We start from the raw sequence: 22423 nt of genomic DNA, 5'->3' as shown, positions 1-22423 counted from the left end.
AGGAAGGGCAGCTGGGCCAGATGTGACCTAAGGGGTTAAATGACTTGGAAGCCCAGTGCATAAGGACAAGGCTTAGGGATCCATCCTCCCCCTCACCCCTCACTGGGTGGCTTTGGGTGAGCTCTTTAACTTCCCAGCCCACCTTCCCTCGTCTGAAAAATGGGGTAACAGTAGCGCCTCCTTCACTGGGTGCTGGGAAGGTTAGTCCTGAGGGCCTTTGATCTGGGGGTGGAGGGCGTCCCAAAAAAGTCGACCTTTTCTTATTGGTAACGATATCACAGCAGCTGCAGGCACCTGGGGACTCCTCCAGATAGTGTATTCCAGGGCCATGACGAATCCCAGGAGTTGGGATTTTAGGATCATAAAAGTTCCAAGGAAATATCTTGAGATTGTATGTATTGGGGGACTATTCCGTGATCACAGCCCCCTCCCCCCGCCCATACCCCCATGATTATGAACGTTCAGGAGCAGCTTCCCTCACCCCCACCTCTGCACGTGCAGCCACCATACACACATGCCCCTCAGCCCGGGTGCCAGTGCAGACGTGCAGCCTCTGGGGGAGCCCCTGGGCTGGCAGGAACGGAGAACTCAGCCCCTGAAACCCTCTTGCGGATCGGGGCTTCAAAAGCAGATGCACCTTGGATTGGGGCAGTTTCACAACACATGGCTTTGAGGAGGCACAGTTCCTCACTTTGGAACTGAGCAGCCTCCAAGCTGCAGCCCTGGAGGAGGCCGAGCCGGGGCCGGGAGGAACCATCTGGAGTCTGGGTACCCTCTGCCCACTGGAACTGGGGTCCTGAAGCCCCAGGATGAGCCTTGCTCCATGACTGCCTCCTGCTCTTGGGGGTTCAGGAGAGGCAGAAGGGCCCAGAGGGATGAAGGTAGGGGAGGCGGCCCCCTCCTCCTGGATGCTGGGGACAAGTCTCCATGCCAGGTCTAGAAGCCAGGAAATCCACTCCCTCTGGGGCCACTGGTCATATTGCACAGACCTCTCCTGTCTTGTCACCTTCCCTCTTTGTGCCTTAACTCCTGCTTAAGGGATCTACACTGCATCTAGAGAGACATTCATATGTAGCCTGGCTTGGCAGACAATAGGAGGTGGGACTCAAAACCTTGTGCTTTGGGCTTTAAAAAAATCACTGGAAGGAGGATTGTTCAGAAAAGTGTGTTCTTGTGGGTGTGCTCCGCCCCACACCTATCCCAGCCAACCCCTCAGAGGAGAGTAAAAGAAGTGAGGTGGGGGAAGCCAGAGTTGGGGGCCTCTATGCACTTGTTGGGGGGGTCTCCAACAAGTGCAGAGCCTCTCCAAAGAGACTCAGAGGCAGGACCCTGCAGAGACGCCGGCGCGCCGGTGCACAGCTGAGCCCTACCACGCTGGGCCTGGTTGGCCATGGCAGTGAGTGCATGCGACCCACAGCCAGTCTCACCAAACCCAGGGGCGCACGCAGGCAGAGACGCAGCGAACACAGTGCATTTGGGCGCACACACCTGCGCGCTCACAGACGCGCCCACGCTCCCGCAGTCACGCGCAGGCACATGCAGGCACGTGCACGCACACCGGAGCAGACATTGCCCAGGAGAAGCGCACGCCCGCGCGCGGTTATCCCGCGGTGCCTCCCCCCGGTGCACCCTCCAGAGCGGGCCAGAGCGGTGTGGCTGGCTGAAGTTGGTGGTTGGGGGGACTGTCCGAGCCAAGGCGGTTTGGGCAAGCCCTGGAGGCGGCTCCCGCCGCATGCTTCGGTCAGCCTCCCCTTTAAAAAACCCGCCCGCGGAGGAGGCGGATGTAGGGGTGGCCCGTCCAATGGCAGCCGCGCGCCTCAGGAGACTTGAAGACGTGAGCCAGAGCGAGCGACAGAGCTGGTTCCGACCGATCGACGGACGGAGGGCCAGACGGCGGCCGAGGCGCACTCGCTGCCCACTGCCCGCTCGCCTCCCGGCACTCCAGCCCCAGCGCCCGCCGCAGCCCCAGCCCCAGCGAGATGCGCGGCCCTGGAGGCGGGGCACGGGCGACCACTGCGCCGGGGCCCGCGCGCTCGGTTCCCTAGCGCCGCGTTCCGCCGCCCTACCTTGGGAGGGCCGCGGAGACCCCGGCCTCAGCTGGCCCACGCGCTCTGCCCGCGGGGCCTGCGCAGCCCCGCCACGAGCGCCGGCCCACCATGCTCCTGCTGTCGCCGCGCAGCGCGCTCCTCTCCGTCTATTGCCCGCAGATCTTTCTCATCCTGTCCAGCGGCAGCTACCTGTGAGTGCCGCGGGTCACACGCGGGGTGGGCGGGTGGGGGCCCCCTCCCTGGGCTCCAGCACTGGAACTGGGCGAGCAGGGAACGCGGCAGTGAGGTCCCTGGGCGGGGCGCCGGGTGCCCGGCGCGCGCGCGGGAGCGGGGGCACTATGGGTCTTCTAGCCGGCCTAAGCCGCCAAAGTTGAGCAGTTGGGGGTCGGCTGAGGCAGTGAGAAGTTCTGGCTTTGAGGTCAGGGAAAGGGTGGCCCGCTAGAGGCCTGACGGCGCCCGTAGCCCTGACTGCGCGCACGGAGCGCGAGGGCCGGAGGGCGCGCGGGTAGCGCGGAGATACCCTGCGCCTCCCGGCCGAATCCTGGACCAACGGGATCCCCCTCCCTATATAAACACACGCGGCCCGCACGGCCGTGCCACACTCGAGAGAGCCGAACGCACACATCCGCTCCCCCGCGTACACACTGGCACACACGTGCACGCCGCGTCCCACCAGACAGCACCCAAGCTGTCCTCCGAGGTTGCCGTGGTTTCGCGCGGCTTCCCGCCGCGCCGAGCGGCCCGACCCTCGCCGCGGCCGACTCCTCGTCTGGGGCGAGGGGGGCGCGCAGGGAGCGCGTGCGGCCGGCCAAGGCAGCGCGAGGAGCATGGGGCGCGGGTGCGTCGGGCCGGGCAGCGCCCGCCGGGCTCCGGGAAGCTCCCGGCAGGGCCCGTCCGGGCCCAGGGAGCCGAGGGGCGCGTCGGCGCAGCGGTGGCTTCGCCGGATTCCTAATGGGACGCATATGCTCTGGCCTCCGATTTAAAAAGACGTTTGATTTATGGAACCGCCGTTTGGGGGAATTTAAGCTGGATGCTACTGATTAAACCTCAGAGCCAGTTCTCCCCCCCTTCTCTCCTCCCCTCCCCCTCCCCCTCCTTTACACGCGGGCCACGTCCGGGGTCGCCTAACGCGGCCAGAGGGGGCAGCCGCTGCCTTCCCGCTCCCTGCGCCACCCCCTCCCCCCGCGCGGCCGCAGTCCTAATAAATCGCCGCGCCCCCGCCCCCTTTTAATAGAGACGCAGCCAATTTCTCCTCCAGCTCCTAGGAAATTACTATCCTACCAGTTTTCCTTCTATAAATAGTCGCGCATCTTGAAACAAAAGTTCGCAACCGCAGCCAGATGCTGCGAGGCCCGCGGTTTCCCGGGCTGTGGGACATAATTACAAGGTCCGGGCGCAGAGAGCGCTCCAGGCCCGGCGGGCAGCCCCGGCTGCGGAGGCATCGCCTGGAGTTGGGGTGAGGGGGGGCAGGCCGCCCAGGGCAGGGCTCGGAGCCGGGTGGGGAACGCCTGATCATTGGGGACTCAGGCTAGGAAAGTGCCAGGCCAGAGAGTCCCGCTGTGGCGACCCTCCTGGGATCTGGATCGACTCAGGAGGTCTTGAAATCTCAAGCCTCTGGTTCTCAGAGGTCGGAGGTGGAGATCCAGAAGCCTCCCTCTCCCCAGAACCCTCAGCATGTCAATCTTAAGCCTTACTAGGGAATCGGTAGCTACTCTGCTTAAGAAATCACTTTTGGAGCCAGCTGGCTGAGGGCTGGCGTTAACGGGGAGGTGTCCAGGGGTGGGAAACCAGGAGTCCTCCCCGGGTGGTTTGGAGTGAGAATCTGGGACGAGGAGGTGGGCTCAGGGCTCAGGAGCTGGTGAGAGTGGGATGCCAGGGCCGCAGCTGAGGGGCTCTGGGGCAGGTGGTGGCCAGTACACCTCCACAGACCCTAAGTTTTCCTTTGGGGGTTGGCACCCCAAATCCAGGCCTGCCGTGACTGCCATCTGTGCCCACAGAGGCTCGCTCCTCGAGTGTGCACCGCCAGCTTTGTTGGCAGAAATTCTCCTAAGGCAACAGCTTTCCCGAACGTTCCTGGACCAGTGCTGGGGTCTGGAGTGGGTGTGTGTGGGGGGGAGGGCGGTAAGGCAGACTCTGCCCCCTGCCCTGCCTTCAGCAACCCCTGCCCCACTGTCAGTCCAGCCTGACCTTCAGCCCCAGGGGGAAGAAAGTGCTGATGCCAGCCTTTCCTGAGCAGAAACTAACGCCAGCGTTCCCAAGAGGGAGCAAGGGAGGCTCCGGCATCTCTGGGGCTCCCGCCACTGTTGGTGGGCATAGGGCTGACTAGGGTTAGGGTTAGGGGTGTCAGATGCCATGGGTGGAAGCAGGTCCTCAGTGATGCAAATGAATGTGAGTGTGGAGAGAAGACCCTGTGGGCCGTCTATGAGCCGAGGCCTGAATGCAGGTGAGGCAGCAGTGCAAAGTGCTTCGATCACTGTTGGGGGTCATTGGTAAAGCCCATCTCAGTAGCCTTCTCAGAATACTCCCAAAGGTTGGCCCTGGGGATCTGAGGATGCCAGGGGCAGGAGGGGGCCCTGGGCAGAGGCTTCTTTCTGCTCCAGAGAACTTTCCAGAAGGCATCCATTGCTGGGATCACAAACACTGGCAGACAATTGATCCTGCCCCTTTCATCTGGGCTGCTCTCCCGGCTCCGCATCCCGGGCTGTGGTCCGTGCACAGCGAATCCCAGATGCATGCCTGGGCCGCTGCCACTGATCTGGTCGGACGGGTGTGCTGGCCTGGAAGAGCCCCGAGCCCCTGCCGGACTCTGAGCTTGGCCTGGCTGGCCATCCGAGGCAGCTCCGGCCAGCGCCGCTCTCCACTGTTGTCAGAGCCGGCGCTCTCAGGGCCGGTGGGGGTCAGCAAGGGCCTAAGGGAGGGCAGGTGGGGGACTGCAGGCCGAGGGGAGGGCCTGCGGTGCCGGGTCGGCGGGTCTGGGGGCCAGGCTAAGGCCTCGTGCCAGGACAGGGCTGACCTACTGTCCTGGGCAGGTCCCTTCCGGTTTCGGCCTCCCTCTCCCAGATGTGGGGCTGGCTGCAGTGATCCCCCCAGATCTTCCGGTACGAGTTTCTCATGGTGACCGCCACTCTGGGGAGCAGGGTGAGTCATGGTGACGGGGCAGTTACTCACCGACCACCTGGCCGTGGGGGTGAGGGCGCTCACCACTGCCCTGCCAAGGCTGGGCCTCTTCCCGGCTCTGCCGCTGTGGCTTTATTGGTGGTGCCAACCGCAGTTCCAGAAGCCCTGTGGACATGACCCTGGAAGGGGGCTGCTGAATCAGGCCCAGTCCCATGGTATCGCAGCCTACGTGGGGGCAGAATGGGGCCACCGGCTCAGGCGGGGACAGGTTGCCCTGGGGAGGAGCAGCTCCTAGCCTAGGAGACTGTGCGTGTCCCGGTACGGGAGGAACTCTGCTGTGTGGCCTCGAGCAGGGCCATGGGCCTCTCTGGGCCTCAGTACGCTTGTCGTCGGTCACTTGGAAATGAAGAGCCTTCCAGCACAGGCTCAGGTCAGGCCCATACGCCACTGGGATTCAAAAGCACGTGTGGCTCTGTGGAGGGGTGTGCACACGGGTGAGCCGAGCTGGGGAACCTGACAAAATCTCAACCCCCAAGGGACCCCCCAGCTCAAGATATGCGAATATAACTGCTCTGATCACAGAGAACTTCGAGACATCATTGACGTGTGAGTGAGGCTCGTCAGCCACTAGTTAAAGGGGGGAAGTGGTGCATTTTGGACATGACTCCTTCGACCTTCTGTATGTGAGTCGGGAGGGTCGGGAGGGGAAGGTGGGTCCCCACATGTTTCCTCCCAGGGCTGCGTTAGGCCCTGCAGCTATGTATTGTGGCCCGCAGGAGAAGGGCCCATTTTCTAACCAGGTTTCCCTTTGGTCCTTGTGAAGCCAAGGGGCCTGATGGTGACGCAGACACCAGGTTCACATCACGGTTCCTCCTCTTACTGCCTGGGTGCATCCCGTAACCTCAGCTGTGTCCTCCGTACAGTGGGGGCCATGGGAACAGTAACCTAGAGGGGGTGTGAGACTTCAACAAGCAAATGCTGAGACGAGCTCTGCTGGGTGCCTGGTATACAGTAAGTGCTCAGAAGATGGGGTTGTTCTCAGCTATTAGGAGCAGGGAGGCTGGCCACCCGTGACAGAGGGAGGCCCTGTGTCTGTGCTTGTTCAGTAGAGAGTGATGAACTCTCTAGGGGATCTCGGAGGGCTTCCTGGAGGAGGTGACACCTAGACAGGGTTTTGAAGGATGGATGGGAGTTGCCCAGACTAAACAGGAGCACAACAGAGACTCTTAGAAGAAGGAACGATACTCACCGGCAAACACATTCACCCAGGTTTTCTCTCCAGGGAGCCTCTCAGCATCTTATTGAGGTGGGCAGACAAGAATGTCGGGGTCCAGGAGAGAGGCCCTTTCCTGAGGTCACCTCTGGGTAACAGCCCTCCCGGCTCTGGTCCAATAGCGAGAGGAGTCCCGGGATCTCTGGGGCCTCGGGGGTGGTACAGGCAGCTGTTGGAGGTGCCCTGGAGCGGGGAGGTCACCACGAAGGGGAGTGATTTCTGATTTTTGACGCCCTGACCGCACATTGTTTCATTGGGCTTCTCTGGGGACACCATGGACACAGGTCTGGCAAGTTGCACTCCTTGCCTCTGCCCTCCCCACACACTCGTGTGCCCCGGAGCCTCATGCCAGCCTTGGGGAGCAGAGGGCCAGGGCTGCTCAGCCTGCGGGGAGCCCAGAACTGGGCTGGGGACCTGGACCAATGCCATGGTCCGACTGCCCTGGAAGGACCCTGCGGGTGGTGGCAGGCGAGGGGGTGAGGTGGGGTGGAGGTCTTGGCTGTGGGGATGCAGACCCTCTGTCAGCTCAGGATTTGGGGTACCCAGAACAGGCCCCTCCATGTGGCCTGTGGCCAGCCCCCTAACCTCCTGGGGCCTCGCTCCTCCTGGGGCAGATGGAGGGGCTTCAGCTGGCTCCCTGAGGCCTCCATGTTGCATGGTCCTGGGTCCAGCTCAGATACAGCTCACCTCCCCCCCGCCCCAACTCCCCCAGCAAGGGGACAGGAGGCCGGCGCCCTCCCTTGTCAGATGAAACCCCGGCCCAGGGCTCCCTCAGCCTGATGAAAGGGTCATTGTGTGGTGCGGGCCGCCGGCTGGCCAAGGACAAAACCACCATTTGTCCTCCTTCCCTGGCTCAGGGCAGGGGCCTCCCCTCGGGCCAGCCGGCGGGGTGGGGGTGGGCACAGGTGCGCTCCTCTTCCCTTTCTCCATCTTCCCGGTCTCCATCACAGAGCTGCTCCGCTTGCCCAGGCCCCCTCCCGGTCCTGCCTCCCACCCAGGGCATCCGTATCCTCTGGGCCAGCCCCTCTATTGGCAGGGAGGCAGTGAGCTCTCCAGCCCTGGAGGCATACAAGCAGACGCGGGAGTGAGGGCTCGGGATGATGGGGAAAGGCCTTGCCTGGAAGGAAGCCAGAACTCCTGGTCCTCTGTGTGAGGCAGCCATGCGGTGTGGTCGGCCTGCTCCATGGACGGGGATGCTGGGGCCCTGGGCAGGTCATCCCACAGCCTCAGCAGCGGAACACAGAGCAGGGCTTGGCCCCCTGCCCACTGATGCCTCTCCCACTTTCGGGGCGGAGCAGGTGGCCTCTGAGGCACTGGGGATGCCAGAAGGGCTCGATCTGAGGCTGTGAGTAGAAGACACTAAAATTCTGCAGCCCCCAGGTAGACACTGTTGCCGCAGACCCTAAAGCCTGCCTGCTGCCTGGAGCGGGCCTCAGGGTGGGTACTCCACCCTGCCCAGCAAGCAGCTCCCTGGCATCAGCTGTGGTCTGGAAGAGCCCAAGTCAGCAGCCCCTGGCAGTCCCATCCCAGTGACACCTGTGGGCCTCCATCCCTTTCTGGAACCGCCCCCCATGGCCATCCCTGCTCCCGACCTTTCTCCACGTGCCTCCCAGGCCAGAGGTATTCCTTGTGCTAGAAAGCCCTGGTGCCATGTCCAGCTGGAGCTATGAAGGAGCAGGCCCCTGGCAGGAGACTTTGGAAGGGTTGGTGGTGGCTGGGTTCACCCTCCCCGTAGCATGTGGCAGTGCTGCCAGGGTGCCAAGGGCCAGGGTGTCGAGGGATCCAGAGCTGAGACTTAGGCCCTCACTGTCCCAAATTGCAAAACCCTTTCGAATAGGAATTCCTCCAGAACATACTACCTGTTCCCTGGGCCCCTGACTGGGGACACAGGGCTTTGCATTCCACTTCTGCGGGACCAGGTCCCCCTGGAAAGGCTTTCTCTCGTGGGGTGAATGTGTGCAGACATCTGGGGTCTGCTTTGAATCTGCTCCCTCCCAGGCTGCCGGAAAAGGGGAGCTAAGCAAGGGCCTCTCACTTGGGAGGAGCATGAAGGTCAGAGCACCAAATAACCCTCTAGGTCATGCTCAACAGGGCTGAGCCCAGATTCGAACCTGGATCTGCCTGACCCTTAGGTCTGTACTGCCTCTCATGGCATTCTGCTGATGCAGGTTTCCTGCCTTCAGCAAACTCCACTGCCTTCTAATTCGCTGCCTGTAACCTCACATGGGTGGAGAAACCAACTAACCCAGCTGGTTAGAACTGTCCGTTGACCAGGAGTCATGAGGCTCTGAGGGAGGACTTTCTCAAGCTCAGGGGCTGCCTCCATTTGGATTTGGGGCCAGAGGGACGCTTTCCTGGTAGGTGCGGGGGAGCCGAGAAGCCCTCAGATTCCTGCCCTGGGTCCCTCCCGGCCATGGGCCCTGACCTTTTCCCTCTGAGACCGGCTTGAGCAGAGAGGAGGTGGCCCCAGCTGGCCAGCTTGTGACCTCTGCCGGCTCAGCATGTGTATGGTGCCTTGTGCCATGGACTTGAGGCAACCTTGTGGGCAACCCTCCCCTTTTCTGGACCTCAGTTTCTCCATCCGGGTGATAGGCCTAGATGCTCAGGGGCCCTCCTCTCCCCTCCTGCCCTCCCGCCCGTCCTCCCCAGCAGTCCGAGCTTGCTCTCCACACCAGCAGCACCCACTGCAGCCCCTGTGCCAGGGGAACGAGACTGGCCACGTGTGCAGGTGTAGTTGGGAAGCCCCCTTCCTTCCGCATGATTATGCAAAGCCCTGTGGTGCCCACAGCAGGAACGCTAGTTCGTCTGCAGTGAGGGTAGACCAGGGAAAACCTCTCACAGAAGGTGACCTCTGAACTGGGTCCTCAAGAATGTGCCGGAGAGAAGGAGGATGGCGTTGCTGGCAGCGGCGGCGGGATGACCGGGATGGGGAGCGGGTGGCGGCTGGTTAGAGTAGGGTGGGCAGTGGGAGGTGAGGTCGGAGTGCGGGCAGGGCAGCTGCCCCAGGCCTGGGGAGCTGCAGGACAGAGATGAGTAGCTTCATCCAGAGCTAAGGAAAGCACCTGGGCTCAGGGTGGACGACAGGGGAGAGGGGAGGAGGCTGGTCCCGCCGGCCTCGGGCGCAGGGGGTGCCGAGGGGAGGGGGCGGATTTCCCCAGAGGGATCTGCAGGGCTGACGGGAGGCCGAGTGTGGGAGGGGGGCCCTGTCAGCACCCAGGCTTGGAGGGGCCAGGCCTGCGGTTGTGGGATTGACCACTGCCCCCTCCCCCAGCGCCCAGCACAGCACTCGGCTCTCGGTTGGTTCCCAGTAAACACATGTTGGATGGTCAGATGGCTGCTTGTGTGTCTGGGGCTCAGCGAGGCCCACTGACCCGGTCAGGGCCCGCTGCCCAGCGGTGGCAGAGGCCTCCAGGTCCCAGGTGTGCTGGCGCAGGTGGACACGGGGTGGTCTGGGTGCCTGGATGACTCCCATCTTTCCAGGGTGACTGGCTGGGAGTGCCGGGAGTTTCCGGGTGCTGCTGACACGCCCCCTCTGGCGGCAGCCAGGTCCATCACCTTGCTGCCCCCGTCTCCCCGGGCCTTTCCTGTGTCCTCTGTGCCCCGTCTGCCTGGGTTGGGCCCTGCAGCAGGCTAAAGTGCTGGCTTGGTGGCCCCAATGGACCAAGCCCCTGGCAGTGCCCTGGCGGCGGCGTCACCCCTCATGGTGGCACTGCCCTGGCGGTGGTGCATGGTGTCCAGCATGCCCAGGTTCCCAGGGTGACCCTCCTGAGCCTCAGGTCCATGAAATAGGCTGGGATGCCAGGCGCCGGGCCGTCGGGGTGCTCAAGGAGTGTGCACGGGGTGACGGGGCAGGAGCCCAGGGCTGGCCGTGAGGCTGGTGCCGTGGCGCACCAGACAGGGAATCAGCAGCCTTGGGCTCTGGTCACTCACTCTGTCCCCAGTAGTTCGGAGCACACAGGTACTCTGGGTTCATCACCCAGGGCACGGGGGACCCCGGAGACACTGGTCTGGAAATGCCACATCGGGGCTGTGTGGTCAGGCAGGGCTTCCCTCCAGGCCGCAGCTGCTGGAGCTGTGTAAGGAGCGGAACGTTCCCCCGCCCCCCAGGCCCTTCTCCTTTATTTCCTCTTGTGCAGCTCCAGGAGTGAGGCAGGGTCTGAGCGGCGGTGACTCCACGGCCTAGGGAAGTCCTCGATGTCTAGCTTCTGCCCTGAGGAGTGGGCATCGGAGGGGAGGCTCTGGCTGACCCCCCGGGCCACATGCTTGTCTCCCATCCTGTCCCAGAGAGGAGCGGAGAGCAAGGGTTTGCAGTCAAGTCTGAGTGTAACCCAGAGCCGACCCCTGACCTTCCTTCTGCGGTTGGGACTCCTGCGGTGGTTGGGGGGGGAGTGGAGGGGGAAGGGGGAGGAAGCGGGGGAGGCAGGAGGGTGGCAGGGCAGTGGAAGGATGCTGAGGAGACAGACAGGGCCTGGGGCAGAGCCAGAGGTGGGAAGAAAGGCTGCAGAGCCCCGTCCCGCTCTTGGCTCCGACACCAAATCCCTGCCAGGTGGCTGGGTGGCTGGGGACAAGGTACTGCCCCTCTCCTTTAACCGGGGGCTGGCAGTGGAAGGCAAGGGTGGTGCTCAGGACACGGGCCACCTGGGCCAAGCCCTGGGGCCCCCCGAGCTCGGGGAGGTGCTCTAGCCCCGGGAAGCGCTCACCGGTGGTTCAGGTCATCACAGCCAGGCTGAAGGGGGTGGGGGGGGTGTGTGGAGGAGGCTTCTCCTGGAAGGGTGAGCACCCATCCCCAAAGGCATCCAAGCTGAGGCACGTGGCTGGGGAGGCCCTGGTGGCCCGGGAGTTCTTGGAGGGGGCGGCCCAGAGCCGTGGGTGGTGAGGGCACTGTGCAGGGGGTTCTGGCCCAGAGGGGGTCCCCAGCTTTGGTGAGAGCAGAGGGCAGGGCTGTGGAATGGGGGAGAGCCTGGAGGGGGCTGGGCTCACTCAGGCTCACACTCCGCTCGGAGGTGCTGAGTGGCCCAGGCAGGGTCCCACCCTCCTCTGTTCCTGGAAGAGGGACCCTCCAGGATGCCTGCCCGAGGCTTAGTGCCAGGGCACGGACTCAGCCCTGCAGTCTGCACAGAGGGCATGGCTCGCTGCCCACTGGCCACAGGGGCTTGGCCCCCAGACCCGCTGCTCAGCCCGTGTCCAGGGTGGTCGGGAAGGCCGAAGTGCTGGCCAAGCCACTAGGCGCCGAGACTCCCAGCCTGGCCATGGGCCAGTGGGGCCTGCCAGCTTCCTCCCACCTGTTCCGCCCGCCTGTCCGGCCATCCGTCTGTCCTGAGGTTTCAGACTGGCATCCTGGTCATCCAGGCCTGCAGGCGCCCCCGCGTCCGACAGATCTGGGGCATCGGGGCCGAGGCCAAGGCCCAGGCCAGGGGTCTCATCCCTGCTGGGGCCTCAGTTCGCTGTGGGACCTCAGGTGCTCTGGCACCTCTGGGTGTTAGTATCCCCACGTGTACCTGAAGCAAGGCAAAAGGTCAGGGGTAAGGCCTAGGGAAGGTCTAGGCCACAGCAGAGGATGCAGGAAGTGTGGCCGTGGCCTGGCCAAGCGGATATTGCTGAATCTCAGCCCCTAAAGGCCTCCTCAGGAGCCGGGCCTAGATGTGACCATGCTGGGCAGGAGGAAGGGAGAACAGAGGAGAGACCTTGGTGGGCTTCTTGGAGGAGGGGGTACCAAGCTGAGCCTTGAATTTTGCCTGGCTGCTGGAGGGGGGACAGGGTGGCCCTGGAGGGGGAATTGCTGGTCCAGTGTGGTCGGAACTCAGGAGTGTCCTGATGGGCCTAAATGCCCAGCAGAGGTCTGGAAGTTTCTGAGGTCAGAGGTCAACGTCCTGAAATTTTAGGGTCACAATGACTAGGTGAGGTTCCGACTTTACAGATTTGGCAGATGTGGGGGTGGATGGTGGTGGCCGCAGCCCTGCCCAAGACCCCCTGCCCGCCACCTGCTTTCCCTCAGGCTGCCTGGTTTCTCACCAGGGTGGGGTCCCAGGATGCCAGGCCAGGAATGCCAGCTATGTGGGGAGGGCGGGCTGGCAGCCGCCCGCCGGGGGCGCGAGGGAGCAGGCGGACGCTCTGCTCTCTTCCCTGGGAACACTGCGGGCAGCGAGCTGAGCGGAGCAGTGGCCTGGAAAGATTGCAGCGGGCAGACCCGGGTGCAGGGAGCCAGCCCGCAGGAGGCCCTGCCCACGAGCATTGGACAGATGGGTAAACTGAGGCTCCCAGAGGCCAGTGAGAGTCAGTGGCTGAGCGGAATTCGAACACAGGACCCCAACCCAGAGAACCTTCTTTAGGATACAGCTGCAGGTACCTAGATGGTCACTTCAGCCCCTCACTCCGCAGATGGGAAACTGAGGCCAGGGCAGGTGGGGGGCCCAGCTGGGCCCCTTCCTGCCTCCAGGCCTCTCTCCAGGCTGCTTGGGACACCCTCCTCCCTGCCCAGCACCACGGAGCTCCCTGCTGGGTGTCCTCCTGAAGCCTTAGTTTCCTCATCTGTAAAGGGGGCTGGCAAGGCCCACCTTAAGAGACCCCATGGGGATGAAGTAGGACAGGGTGTGGGACACTGCTCAGGAAGGGTGGTCTTTTTGTTTTGTTAGATTTTTTTTTTTTTTTTTCCACAAGAGTGGTTTTTTGTCTTGTCGCCCCCATAAGTGCAGGCCCTGTGACTGGGCAGGTTAGCCAACAGGTCAGATGGTCGGGCAGGCTGCGATCAGGCCTGCCCTCTGCACACGCTCCACTCCCCTGCACCGCCTCCGGCCACGCCCCAGGGGGTTCAGGTACTTCCTGACCCAGTAGAGGGAGAAGCCATTTGCCAACAGAGGATTGATTGTGTCCGATTTTCAGATGAGAAAACTGAGTCTCAGAACAGCCTCGGAGTGGCCTTCCTGAGGTCTGGGGATGTCCCCAAGCCCATGCTTCCCCCAAGCTGGCCTAGAGCCCCGGCTGGGGAAGGAGATGAGCAGATTCAAGGCAGATCGGAGCAGGGGCAGGTGGCCTGCGTGCCACCGGGCCCTTGCACTGGCTGCACCAGCCTCCAGCCTTCTGTTCCATTCTATCCTGATCCAGCTGACAGGGGAAGGCTGTGGGGACCCTGCGGTGCTGGCTCTGGGACTGTGATGGTGGCCCAGGGGGTCTGCAGTGTGACCCCAGACTTGGAAGACATTCTTGTCCCCATTTGACAAGCAGGAGCACTGAGGCCAGCATGTGCCCCTGCCCCCCACTCTGCCCATGGTGCCCTGCTGGGCTCCAGAGCCGGTGAAGAGCCTCTTCCAGGCCATCTGTGGCTGTAAAGTTCCGGGCCAACTCCTGCCCACCTGAGGGAGAGGCTGGCAGGGACGCAGCCTTGGGTGGGCGTGGGGGCCAGGTGCCGCCCTCCCAGGTATTTGCCGAGTTACTTCCTGGACAAGTGGACCCCGGCTCGCCTCCCTGGCTGATCGCAGATAATTAGAACATTCTTCAAATATTTTGCCGGAGGATGCCTGGGGAGGAAGAATTACAAAGCGCCCCGGGCCAGGAGCGTGGGCTGGAGGAGCTCTGGGCAGCGGGGCGGCCGGGGCCAGGCCAGGGATGGGGGCCTGGAGAGAGGCTGGGGATCTGGCCATCTCAGCCCACCTGTGTCCACCTCCATGGGAGTGGAGGTGCTTACGTCCAAGGCCAGCTCAGAGCCTGGCTGGGTGCTGGGCAATGTTGGGGATCCCCCAGCTGGTGGTGGTGGCCAGACCCTGCCCCAAATGGCATCAGGAGAAGCCTGAGGGGGTCAAGCACAGAGTCCTGGCTCCCTGTGGGGGCTGGTGGGTGGGAAGGCCTCTCGGAGGAGGGTCTCTGAGGTGGTGAGATCAGCAGGTCTGGGAAGAGGACCTGGAGGGTGAAGGTGCAGAGGCAGAAAGCCGAGTGTTGGAGGGTAAGAGTGAGTGGTAGGGGTGTGCCCGGGGCCAGCCTCATGACTGACAGCACCCAGGGCCAATGAGGAGCAGCCCAGGGCCGGGCCGGGAGGCCTGGCTCAGGCCCTGAAGCCGTGTCCTGCTGGTACTGGGGCAGGGCGGAGGGGCAGACTGGGGGTGGGGTGGGCCGCCCCAGAGGGCAGAGGGAGCCGTGGGCTGCCGGCGGGAAGCCCTCTCTCATCACTGCTCACCTTCCCAAAGGTGGTACAAGCTTCCTCCCCAGGAGGAAAGCAGGATGTCCCCCAGCGACCCCCTCCTGGCTCCCGGGGCTCTGGGAGGGGTCTGCGGTGTTGCGGCCCGATGGGCTCAGTCATGAGGTCTGGGTTCCGGAAAGTACTTAGATCCTAGTCTCCCCCATGGAGTGCTGCCCCAGTCCTAGCCTCGGGAACAGGCCCAGGATTCTGTGGTTGGTTAGGGGCCGGGGCTGCTCCAACCCAGAGCCCTGGGGATGGGTGGGCTGCATTAGAGCTGGTGTTCTGTCCAGTGAGAGGGCGCTGAGCGGGAGGGAGCTGGGGGTCCATGCCGTGGTAGGCCGTCTGCCCTCTGCGGGGGCACCTCTATCCTGGGCTGTGGTTTGTGGGGTCTTGTCGGGGAATCTGTAGGAGAAACAAGGCGCTGAGGTGGAGGCGCCCGGCTCCTGCGGCCGCATCCGTGGCCATCGTTTTAAGGCCCCGTGGACAGATCAGATGGCGCGAGGCTTCCTCTGGGCCTGAGAGGCTGTTCTGTCACGTGGACCCAGGCTGGCAACGACGCCACTTCTCTCTGGCTCTTTAAGTAGGAAGACAGGCCGATGCCAGTGGATCAGTGCCCTATCGAGGGCACTTTGGGGTGGCTTGACCCCCATAATCCCGGCACTCTGCACACATCCTGGGACTCGAAGTGCTGGCCCTCATCCGGAGGCTGACATTTGCTCAACAGTATGTAAAGTGGGAATCAAATCTGCTCTTTATCGACCTGTAACAGTCAAAGAGAAAATGGGGTGCACCTGGGTCCCCCGCCCTGCTGAGAATGTGCCAACCGCAGCGTCCTGCCCTCCGTGCGAGCGGGGTCCTTCTCCCTGGGAGGCCCAGCAGCTGTGTGCCAGCTGTCCTCACGAGCCCCGCTGGCTGATGCGTCCGTCCGCCACCCATTCGGCAGCTCCACGGTGACCACTGAGGCTCAGCTGGGCCTGGCGCAGGCCAGGCAGACTGCACAGTGCGGAATGAGATGGGCCACCACCCTGGAGCAGCACGCGGCCTGTGTGGGGAGGGCCTGGCACAGGTTTGGGGGCCTCCTTCAGCAGCTCCCCTGGGAGGTCCCCCCAGTGTAGCTGGGCCCCAGTGCAGCCTCGTGCCCCCAGGGACCGAGGGGGGAGGATGGTTCTCCAGATGGACAGGTGACCCTTCCAACTGTCTTTGAGGGTCAGGGACGGGGTGATGCGACACTGACCGGTCTGGGGCCAGGATGTATGAGTCCTGTTCCCGCTTCCTCCCTCCCTCCCTCCCTCCCTCCCTGAGCTACTCGGCAGGTGGCTGGACCTTCTGGACCTTTCGGTCCTTATTCTGAGGGATAACAATAATAATTATAATTATTATCACAACATTTGCGCCCCGCCCCGCCACTTAGGGGACCCCTGAGCCCAGAGTCCAGCACACAGTAGGTGCTCACGCCACCTTGAGTCCAACAGCATGAGGGGTTTAGATTAGACTCCTAGCTGCTGGGGCAGGTTTGGAGGGCGTTAGCTCCTGAACGAAGCAGGGGTGTCCTACACAGAGACAGGGCAGGGCACGATGGCTCTAATCCTGAGCCTCGGTGAGACCCTGGCTCCCCCACTTGACCCCTCTTGGGTCCTCAGGGTCCCTGCTGTTGTTTCCCAAGGAAGAGCCCTAAGGCTGGGCCATGGCAGGACTGGGGCTTGGCCTAGACAGGGGTCTTAGCTGGGCAGCGCTGGGAGGAGGCTGCCCGTCAGGGTCTGGCCCCACTGGTGGGCCCAGCTCCTCTGGGCAGAGGACCGCTAGCAGGTGGGCAGCTCTGCCCCCCAACCCCGAGCGCTGGCCAGGCGCAGGCTAAGGGCAGGAGGGCACTGCCCCGCTCACGAAGGGCTCCCTCCACTCTCACGGTCCTCAGCATCTCCTGCGCCCACGCTTCTTACTGCCCCAGGAGCTGCTGAGGCAGCCTGCCTCTCTATTCAGGGTTCCCAGAGGATCAGGGCCCAGTGGGAACAGGCTGGCAGCATCTGTGGACGGAGTCCAGGCGGAGGCAGAGGGCGGCAGGCAGGCAGGGGGCGGCCCTCATCAGAGCCAGGCTGGGGATGCCCTTTGATCCCCGGGCCTCTGAGCCTGGGTTTGGGCTGTGCTCTGGCCTAACCCAGCTCTGCCTGCAGGGGGCGGGGGCCCAGCCCACAGCAGCCCCCAGGAGCATGTGCTGCAGGAGGGGTTTGCACCCCTCAAAGCCGGGCACGCAAAGCATCCAGGAATGATTTTTAATGTTCACATTTTATTTCTTAATTGTGCTTTCTTTATTTTAATTTTTGTAAGAAAACTTGGAGTTTGTATTCTTGCCTTGTTCTGCCAGCCCTGTAAACGTTTGTATTGCAACAGTTTACTTTTTTGTCGAGGTATAACGTACATAAAGTGCAGAAATCTCTAGTGGGCATTTTGATGCCTTTTCACCTACACGGGCACCTGTGTAACCCCTGCCCAGCTCGAGACAGAGAGCTTTCGGGCCCCCAGCAGAGCAGGCTCCCCCGTGGCCCCTCCCCCCATCAGCGCCTCCCACCTCAGGGTAACTCTCTTCTGACTTCTGAGTTCCGCTTGGCCTGGAGCTTCTTATACGTGGTAGCATCGAGGTTCTCCCGTCTTTCACTCCACGTGGTGTCTGGGGGAGTCGTCCGTGTAAGCGGTTTGCATCTGGCTGGGTGAATGTACTGCAGTTTATCTGTCATTCTCCTGGTGATGCACGCCTGGGTTGCTGTTCCCAGTTTGAGCTGGAGACCCGCGTTCATGTCCTTTGGCAGATGTAAGTGCTTACTTTTCTTGGGTGTATAGACCCTAGTGTGAAATTGCTGGGTCAGAGGGAAGAGCTGGTCCAGGAATGAGCCCCTTGGTGGTGGATTCAGTGGCTGATGTGAGCACCCACTGGCTTCGGAGTTGCCGGTTTAAGCATCGGTCCCCCTGATAGAAACAGCCCCCCACGAGGGGGCTGGATCCTGGGGGCTCAGTGAATGAGGGTCAGTAATGGGGCTCCCACTACTGGGAGGCTGTGAGGGTTAGTTAATAATGGCCAACGTCGATGACCTCTCACCACAGGCCAGCTACGAAGTGCCATGTACTTTGACTCAAGTACCCCTCCTGGCAGCTCTGTGATGTATCATGGCTATTATTACTCCCACTTTACAGATGTGGAAACTGAGGCACAGAGAGGTTAAGAAACTTGCCTGAGGTCTCAGAGCTAGGAAAAGGCAGAGCCAGGGTTCCAAACAAGCTGGCCCGCACCAGCGCTCATGTTCCTAACCCCTCCCCACAGAGCTGCCAGGTGGGCAGCCTGGTACCCAGCTAATGATACAGCAAAGGCCCTCCCCCGCTCTTGGCCACTTCTCTGCCCATCTGTCACCTGGCAGTGGTCACCTGCCCCTCAGCCCCACTGGAACCCCCTCGTCCTAGGGGCAGCCCCATCCACTTGGACCGCTCTGGCAGGAGAAAGATCTTCTGATTGTTCAGTGGCAGCCCCCTCCTTGCACAATGCCGGGCTCCAACCCAGCGCCCTCTGGTCTGAGATCAGAGAGCCCTGTCCACAGCCCCCGGGGATGGGGACGAGGTGGGGGCTTCTTGTCTGCAGGGCCTGAAACCCTCCTCCTCCGAGCTCCCTTCGTGGTACTGGCCCAGGCCAGGAGTGAGGAAAGTTCTAGACTTTCAGCTTTGCCCACTCCCCCTGGCATCTTGCCTGTGTCCCGAGGCCCCTCCCTGAATAGCGCAGGGGGATGAGCCCAGAGCAGAATTTTCCATGGAAAAAGTCAGCAACTGAAACACGAGCGCCCCGCCCGGCTTCTCTGTGCTCAGGGCCACGCAGAGCCGCCCTGCCAGCCTCTCCTGGGGCACCTGGGCGGGCAGCTGAGGGCGGGCAGCCTCCCAGAGGGTGAGAGCCGGGCCCACCCGGTGGGGCATCTTGCTGAGAGTGCCCATAGCATGTCCTCACCCCAAACTGCAGCTACCCCAGAATGCTGCCTGCGTCCGCCTTCCTGTCTCCTGCAGGGCCTCAGTTCTGTAGCGATCGTGTATTTTTACCCCTTTCCCACTCGGACGGTTTCTTAATGCGCCACTCACATCTGCAGCCCCGTCCCCTCCGGGTGGAAGGAACAGTGCAGGCAGGTCTTCAGGTGTAGTGAGGCCAGGTCCTGGGGCGAGGCAGGCCAGGCCTGTTCAGGGAGGCCAGTGGTCAGACTGTGGGAGAGGGGATGCACGGGGCACCGGACCGGTTGCCAGAGCTCAACCACTAGCACCGGCAGCTGTCCAGAAACCTGCACGAATTAACGAGTGACCTGGAGGATTTTAAGCACGGGGAGGATGTAAGGTGTGTTTTGAGAATGAAGAGTGGGTGTAGTTTCCCACTCCAGGCCGTCTCCTATATTACGCTCCGACTGTGTGCTGTGCTCTGAGCCACGGTGCTGTCTCCACCTGAGTTCTGGAAGCAGAGACCTGGCTGTGTGGCCTTGGGCAGGTCCCTTAGCCTCTCTGAGCTCCAGTCCGCACTCCTGTAACATGGGGATGGCAAGGCTCATCTTGCAAAGAGAGGATTGAGACACAGCGGAGGCCTGTGTTGTCCCAGGCGGGTGCTCAGAATGGGAATATTTAATATCTTTAGGGGGAAAAAATCTCCACATTCTAAGGGAGACAATGTTGAAATCATTTCTGAATTATCAACCATATCTGACTATTTTTGCTCCTGGTGTACAGTGCGACTCTCTTCTCTGAAGCTTTTGTTTTACCTCTAATCCACACACTGACATCTGGAGGATGGCTGGGGGCTCCCATCCCCCTACTGCATCAGCACCAGTCGCCTGGGAGGAGCATACAGGGTACCAGCCGGGCAAGGCCCCTCTGGTCCTCTTCCACAGATCCCACCTATGGCCGGGGGTGTGGAAGTCCTGTGTACAGAGAGCATTTTTTAAAAATTAATTAATTAATTAATTTTATTTTTGGCTGCGTTGGGTCTTTGTTACTTCGCTCAGGCTTCCTCTAGTTGCGGCGGGCAGGGGCTACTCTTCATTGCGGTGCGCGGGCGTCTCATTGCGGTGGCTTCTCTTGTTGCGGAGCACGGGCTCTAGGCGCGTGGGCTCAGTAGTTGTGGCGCATGGGCTTAGTTGCTCCGCGGCATGTGGGATCTTCCCGGACCAGGGATCGAACCCATGTCCCCTGCATTGGCAAGCAGATTCTTAACCACTGTGCCACCAGGGAAGCCCAGAGAGCATTTTTAAAAATTGTGTTCAAAGTTCATTTAACATAAAATTTGCCACTTCACTTTCACCGTGTTAAAGTATACAATTCCGTGGCATATCATACATCCTCAGTGTTGTGTAACCATCACCTCTATCTAGTTCCGTAACGTTTCCATCACCTCAGGTGGAAATTCCACACCTAGGAAGCAGTGACTTCTCATAGCCCCTCCCCCAGCCTCTGGCCTACCCTGCTTCTGTCTCTGTGGATTTACCTTTGCTGGACATTTCATAGAAAAGGAATCGTACAATATGTGGCCTTTTGTGTCTGGCTTCTTTCACTGAGTATAATGTTTTTGAGGTTCATCCATGTAGCATGTGTCTGTACTTCATTCCTTTTTATGGCCAAATAATATTCCATTGTCTGGGTGGACCACCTTCTGTTTATCCGTTCATCCGTTGATGGACATTTGGGTTATTTCCTCCTTTTGGCTATTGTGACTAGTGCTGCTATGAACATTTGTGTACAGGTTTTTGTTTGAACGCCTGCCTTCATTCTTTTGAACATACACCTAGGAGTGGAATTGCTGGGTTCTATGGTCCTTCCTTTTTGAGGAACTTCCCAACTGCTGTCTACAGCGGCTGCACCATTTTACATTCTCACCAGCAATGCATAAGCGTCCCAGTTTCCCCGCATCCTCGCCAATGTGTGCTATTTTCTGCTGTTTTGATCATAGCCATCTTGGTGGGTGTGAGGTATTTCCTCTCTGTGGTTCTGATTTGCATTACCCTAATGATGATTGATGTTTAGAATCTTTTCCCGTACTCGTTGGCCATTTGTCTCTCCTTGGAGAAAGGTTTAAGTCCTTCACCCATTTTTAAAATGTGGTTGTCTTCTTGTTGACTTGCAGGAGCTCTTTTTGACATAATCCCTGAGTATTCATTCATTCGTTCGTTCATTCATCCACTCCATACTCATGGTCGGCTACACGGGGCAGTCCCAGAGACCCTAGGGCCAGCTCAGACCTGGCACTGCCCTCGACGTGTTTGCGGGCTGGTGGGGGAGCCAGGGGTGGAAACAACGACCATGAGACCAGGGGTGAGGTTGGTACTCGAGGGGCAAGTGTCCACAATGCGTGTCCTTGGGGCCCGGGGAAGAGGGGTTTGAGCCCAGTGGGGCTTGTCCTTGGGCCTGGAAGGGCAGGAGAGTTTGCGAGACAGAAGAAAGGGAGGGAGACCAGCATGCCAGGCAGAGGGAGGAGCGCAAGCAGGGGTGGCAGGGTCGTCAGAGGCCAGATCCTAGGAGGGCTCCGATTCTGATCAAAGGAACCCAGGGAGCTGTAGGTGGGCTCTCAGGGACACCATCAGGGTGGGGTTGGGGGAGGTGGGTGCTAGGGGTGGCCTGCCTGGAGTGGGGAGACCAGGGCTGCAATCATCTGTTTCTGCCCCCAGGGGCATCCAGTTAGACCCCATCTGTCTGAACTTCTGCCCCCAGGAGCAAGGCTTCTTACCCTGGGCAGCAGGGCCTTGGCAGCCCAGAGCCTGCTGGAAGAATCTGGGAATGGGGAATGTGCTTTTAGCATTCAGGCTCCGACCCGAGGCCTGGAGGCTGGTGCCCGGCAGGGTTCCCATCACCTCATTTCCCCGGGTCGGTTTTCTGAGCATCTACAATTACTTTGGGCTGAATTCCCCAGATTCCAGCCCGCTCCCAGCCCCGCCTGCCCAGAAGCTCTTCCTCCACGCCAGCCTCGGGCGTTTCTGCCCATTGTGCCAGTGGGAGACCCAGGGGGGTCTTGGCCAGATTAGTGGGTGGGGCTGGCGGGCCACGGGGATTGAGTGTCGCCGGGGCGTCCCTGTCGCAGCACGTGCTGTGGGCTCAGGCCACACGGGGACTTTCCCATCTGGCTGTGGGTGCTCGGCTGCCCTGGAAAAACACTGACTCGCTTCTCTCAAGAAAGGGGCTGGCGGGCTGTGGGCAGAAGGAGGGAACTCACCGTGCCAGGAGGCCAAGGCCTGCGCAGCGGCTTTGGGGAGCCCCTCGTGGCCTCCCCACTCCCACCTTTTGCCCCCTGGTCTGTTGTTTGGAAGCCAGACTCTGTCTTGAAACCCAGCTGTTGCTGTGGGTCTGCGGAACCCAGCCCGCCTCCTTTCAGCTTGCTGTCCCTTCCCTGGGTGCTTAAAATCAAACAGCTGATGGAGCTTCTGTGGGAAACAGCCTGCCGGTTCCTCAGAAAGCAAAACCAACTACCTCGTCACCCAGCAATTCCACTCCTAGGTACATGCCCCGAAGAATGGAAAATAGGGACTCAAAGAAAACTTGCGTGCACATGTTCAGAGCAGCGTTATTCACAACAGCCAAAAGGTGGAAACAACCCAAATGTCCATCAGTGATGAAGGGATAAACAGAATGCGATCTCGCCCTACAATGGAATATTATTTGGCCATAAAAAAGAAGGAAGTTCATGATACAATGAGGATGAACTTTGAGGAGGTTATACTAAGTGAAAGAAGCCAGGCACAAAAGGTCACATGTTGTATGATTCCATCCGTATGAAATGTCCAGAACCAGCAAATCCACAGGCACGGAAAGCAGATTAGT

General features: G+C 61.1%; 1 protein-coding gene across 5 annotated transcripts in view; it reads left to right on the top strand.

Annotated features, from left to right (window-relative positions):
- WNT7B (Wnt family member 7B) overlaps nucleotides 1-22423 on the top strand; it is a 93857-nt gene that overhangs the window by 2829 nt on the left and 68605 nt on the right. The window contains exon 1 of one of the 5 annotated variants that reach the window (XM_082350844.1): nucleotides 2065-2239. The exons of 3 other annotated variants lie outside the window; for them this stretch is intronic. In XM_082350844.1, coding sequence (XP_082206970.1) covers nucleotides 2157-2239 — 83 coding nt within the window. In that variant the 5' untranslated portion in view covers nucleotides 2065-2156. Of the gene's footprint in view, nucleotides 1-2064; nucleotides 2240-22423 lie in introns of those variants that run through there. One more of the 5 variants, XM_082350841.1, reaches the window with a different exon arrangement.

Source organism: Balaenoptera borealis (genome assembly GCF_965194805.1).
Source record: "Balaenoptera borealis genome assembly, chromosome: 13".
Lineage (NCBI taxonomy): Eukaryota > Metazoa > Chordata > Mammalia > Artiodactyla > Balaenopteridae > Balaenoptera > Balaenoptera borealis.
This window is presented reverse-complemented; position numbering and strand designations above follow the sequence as displayed.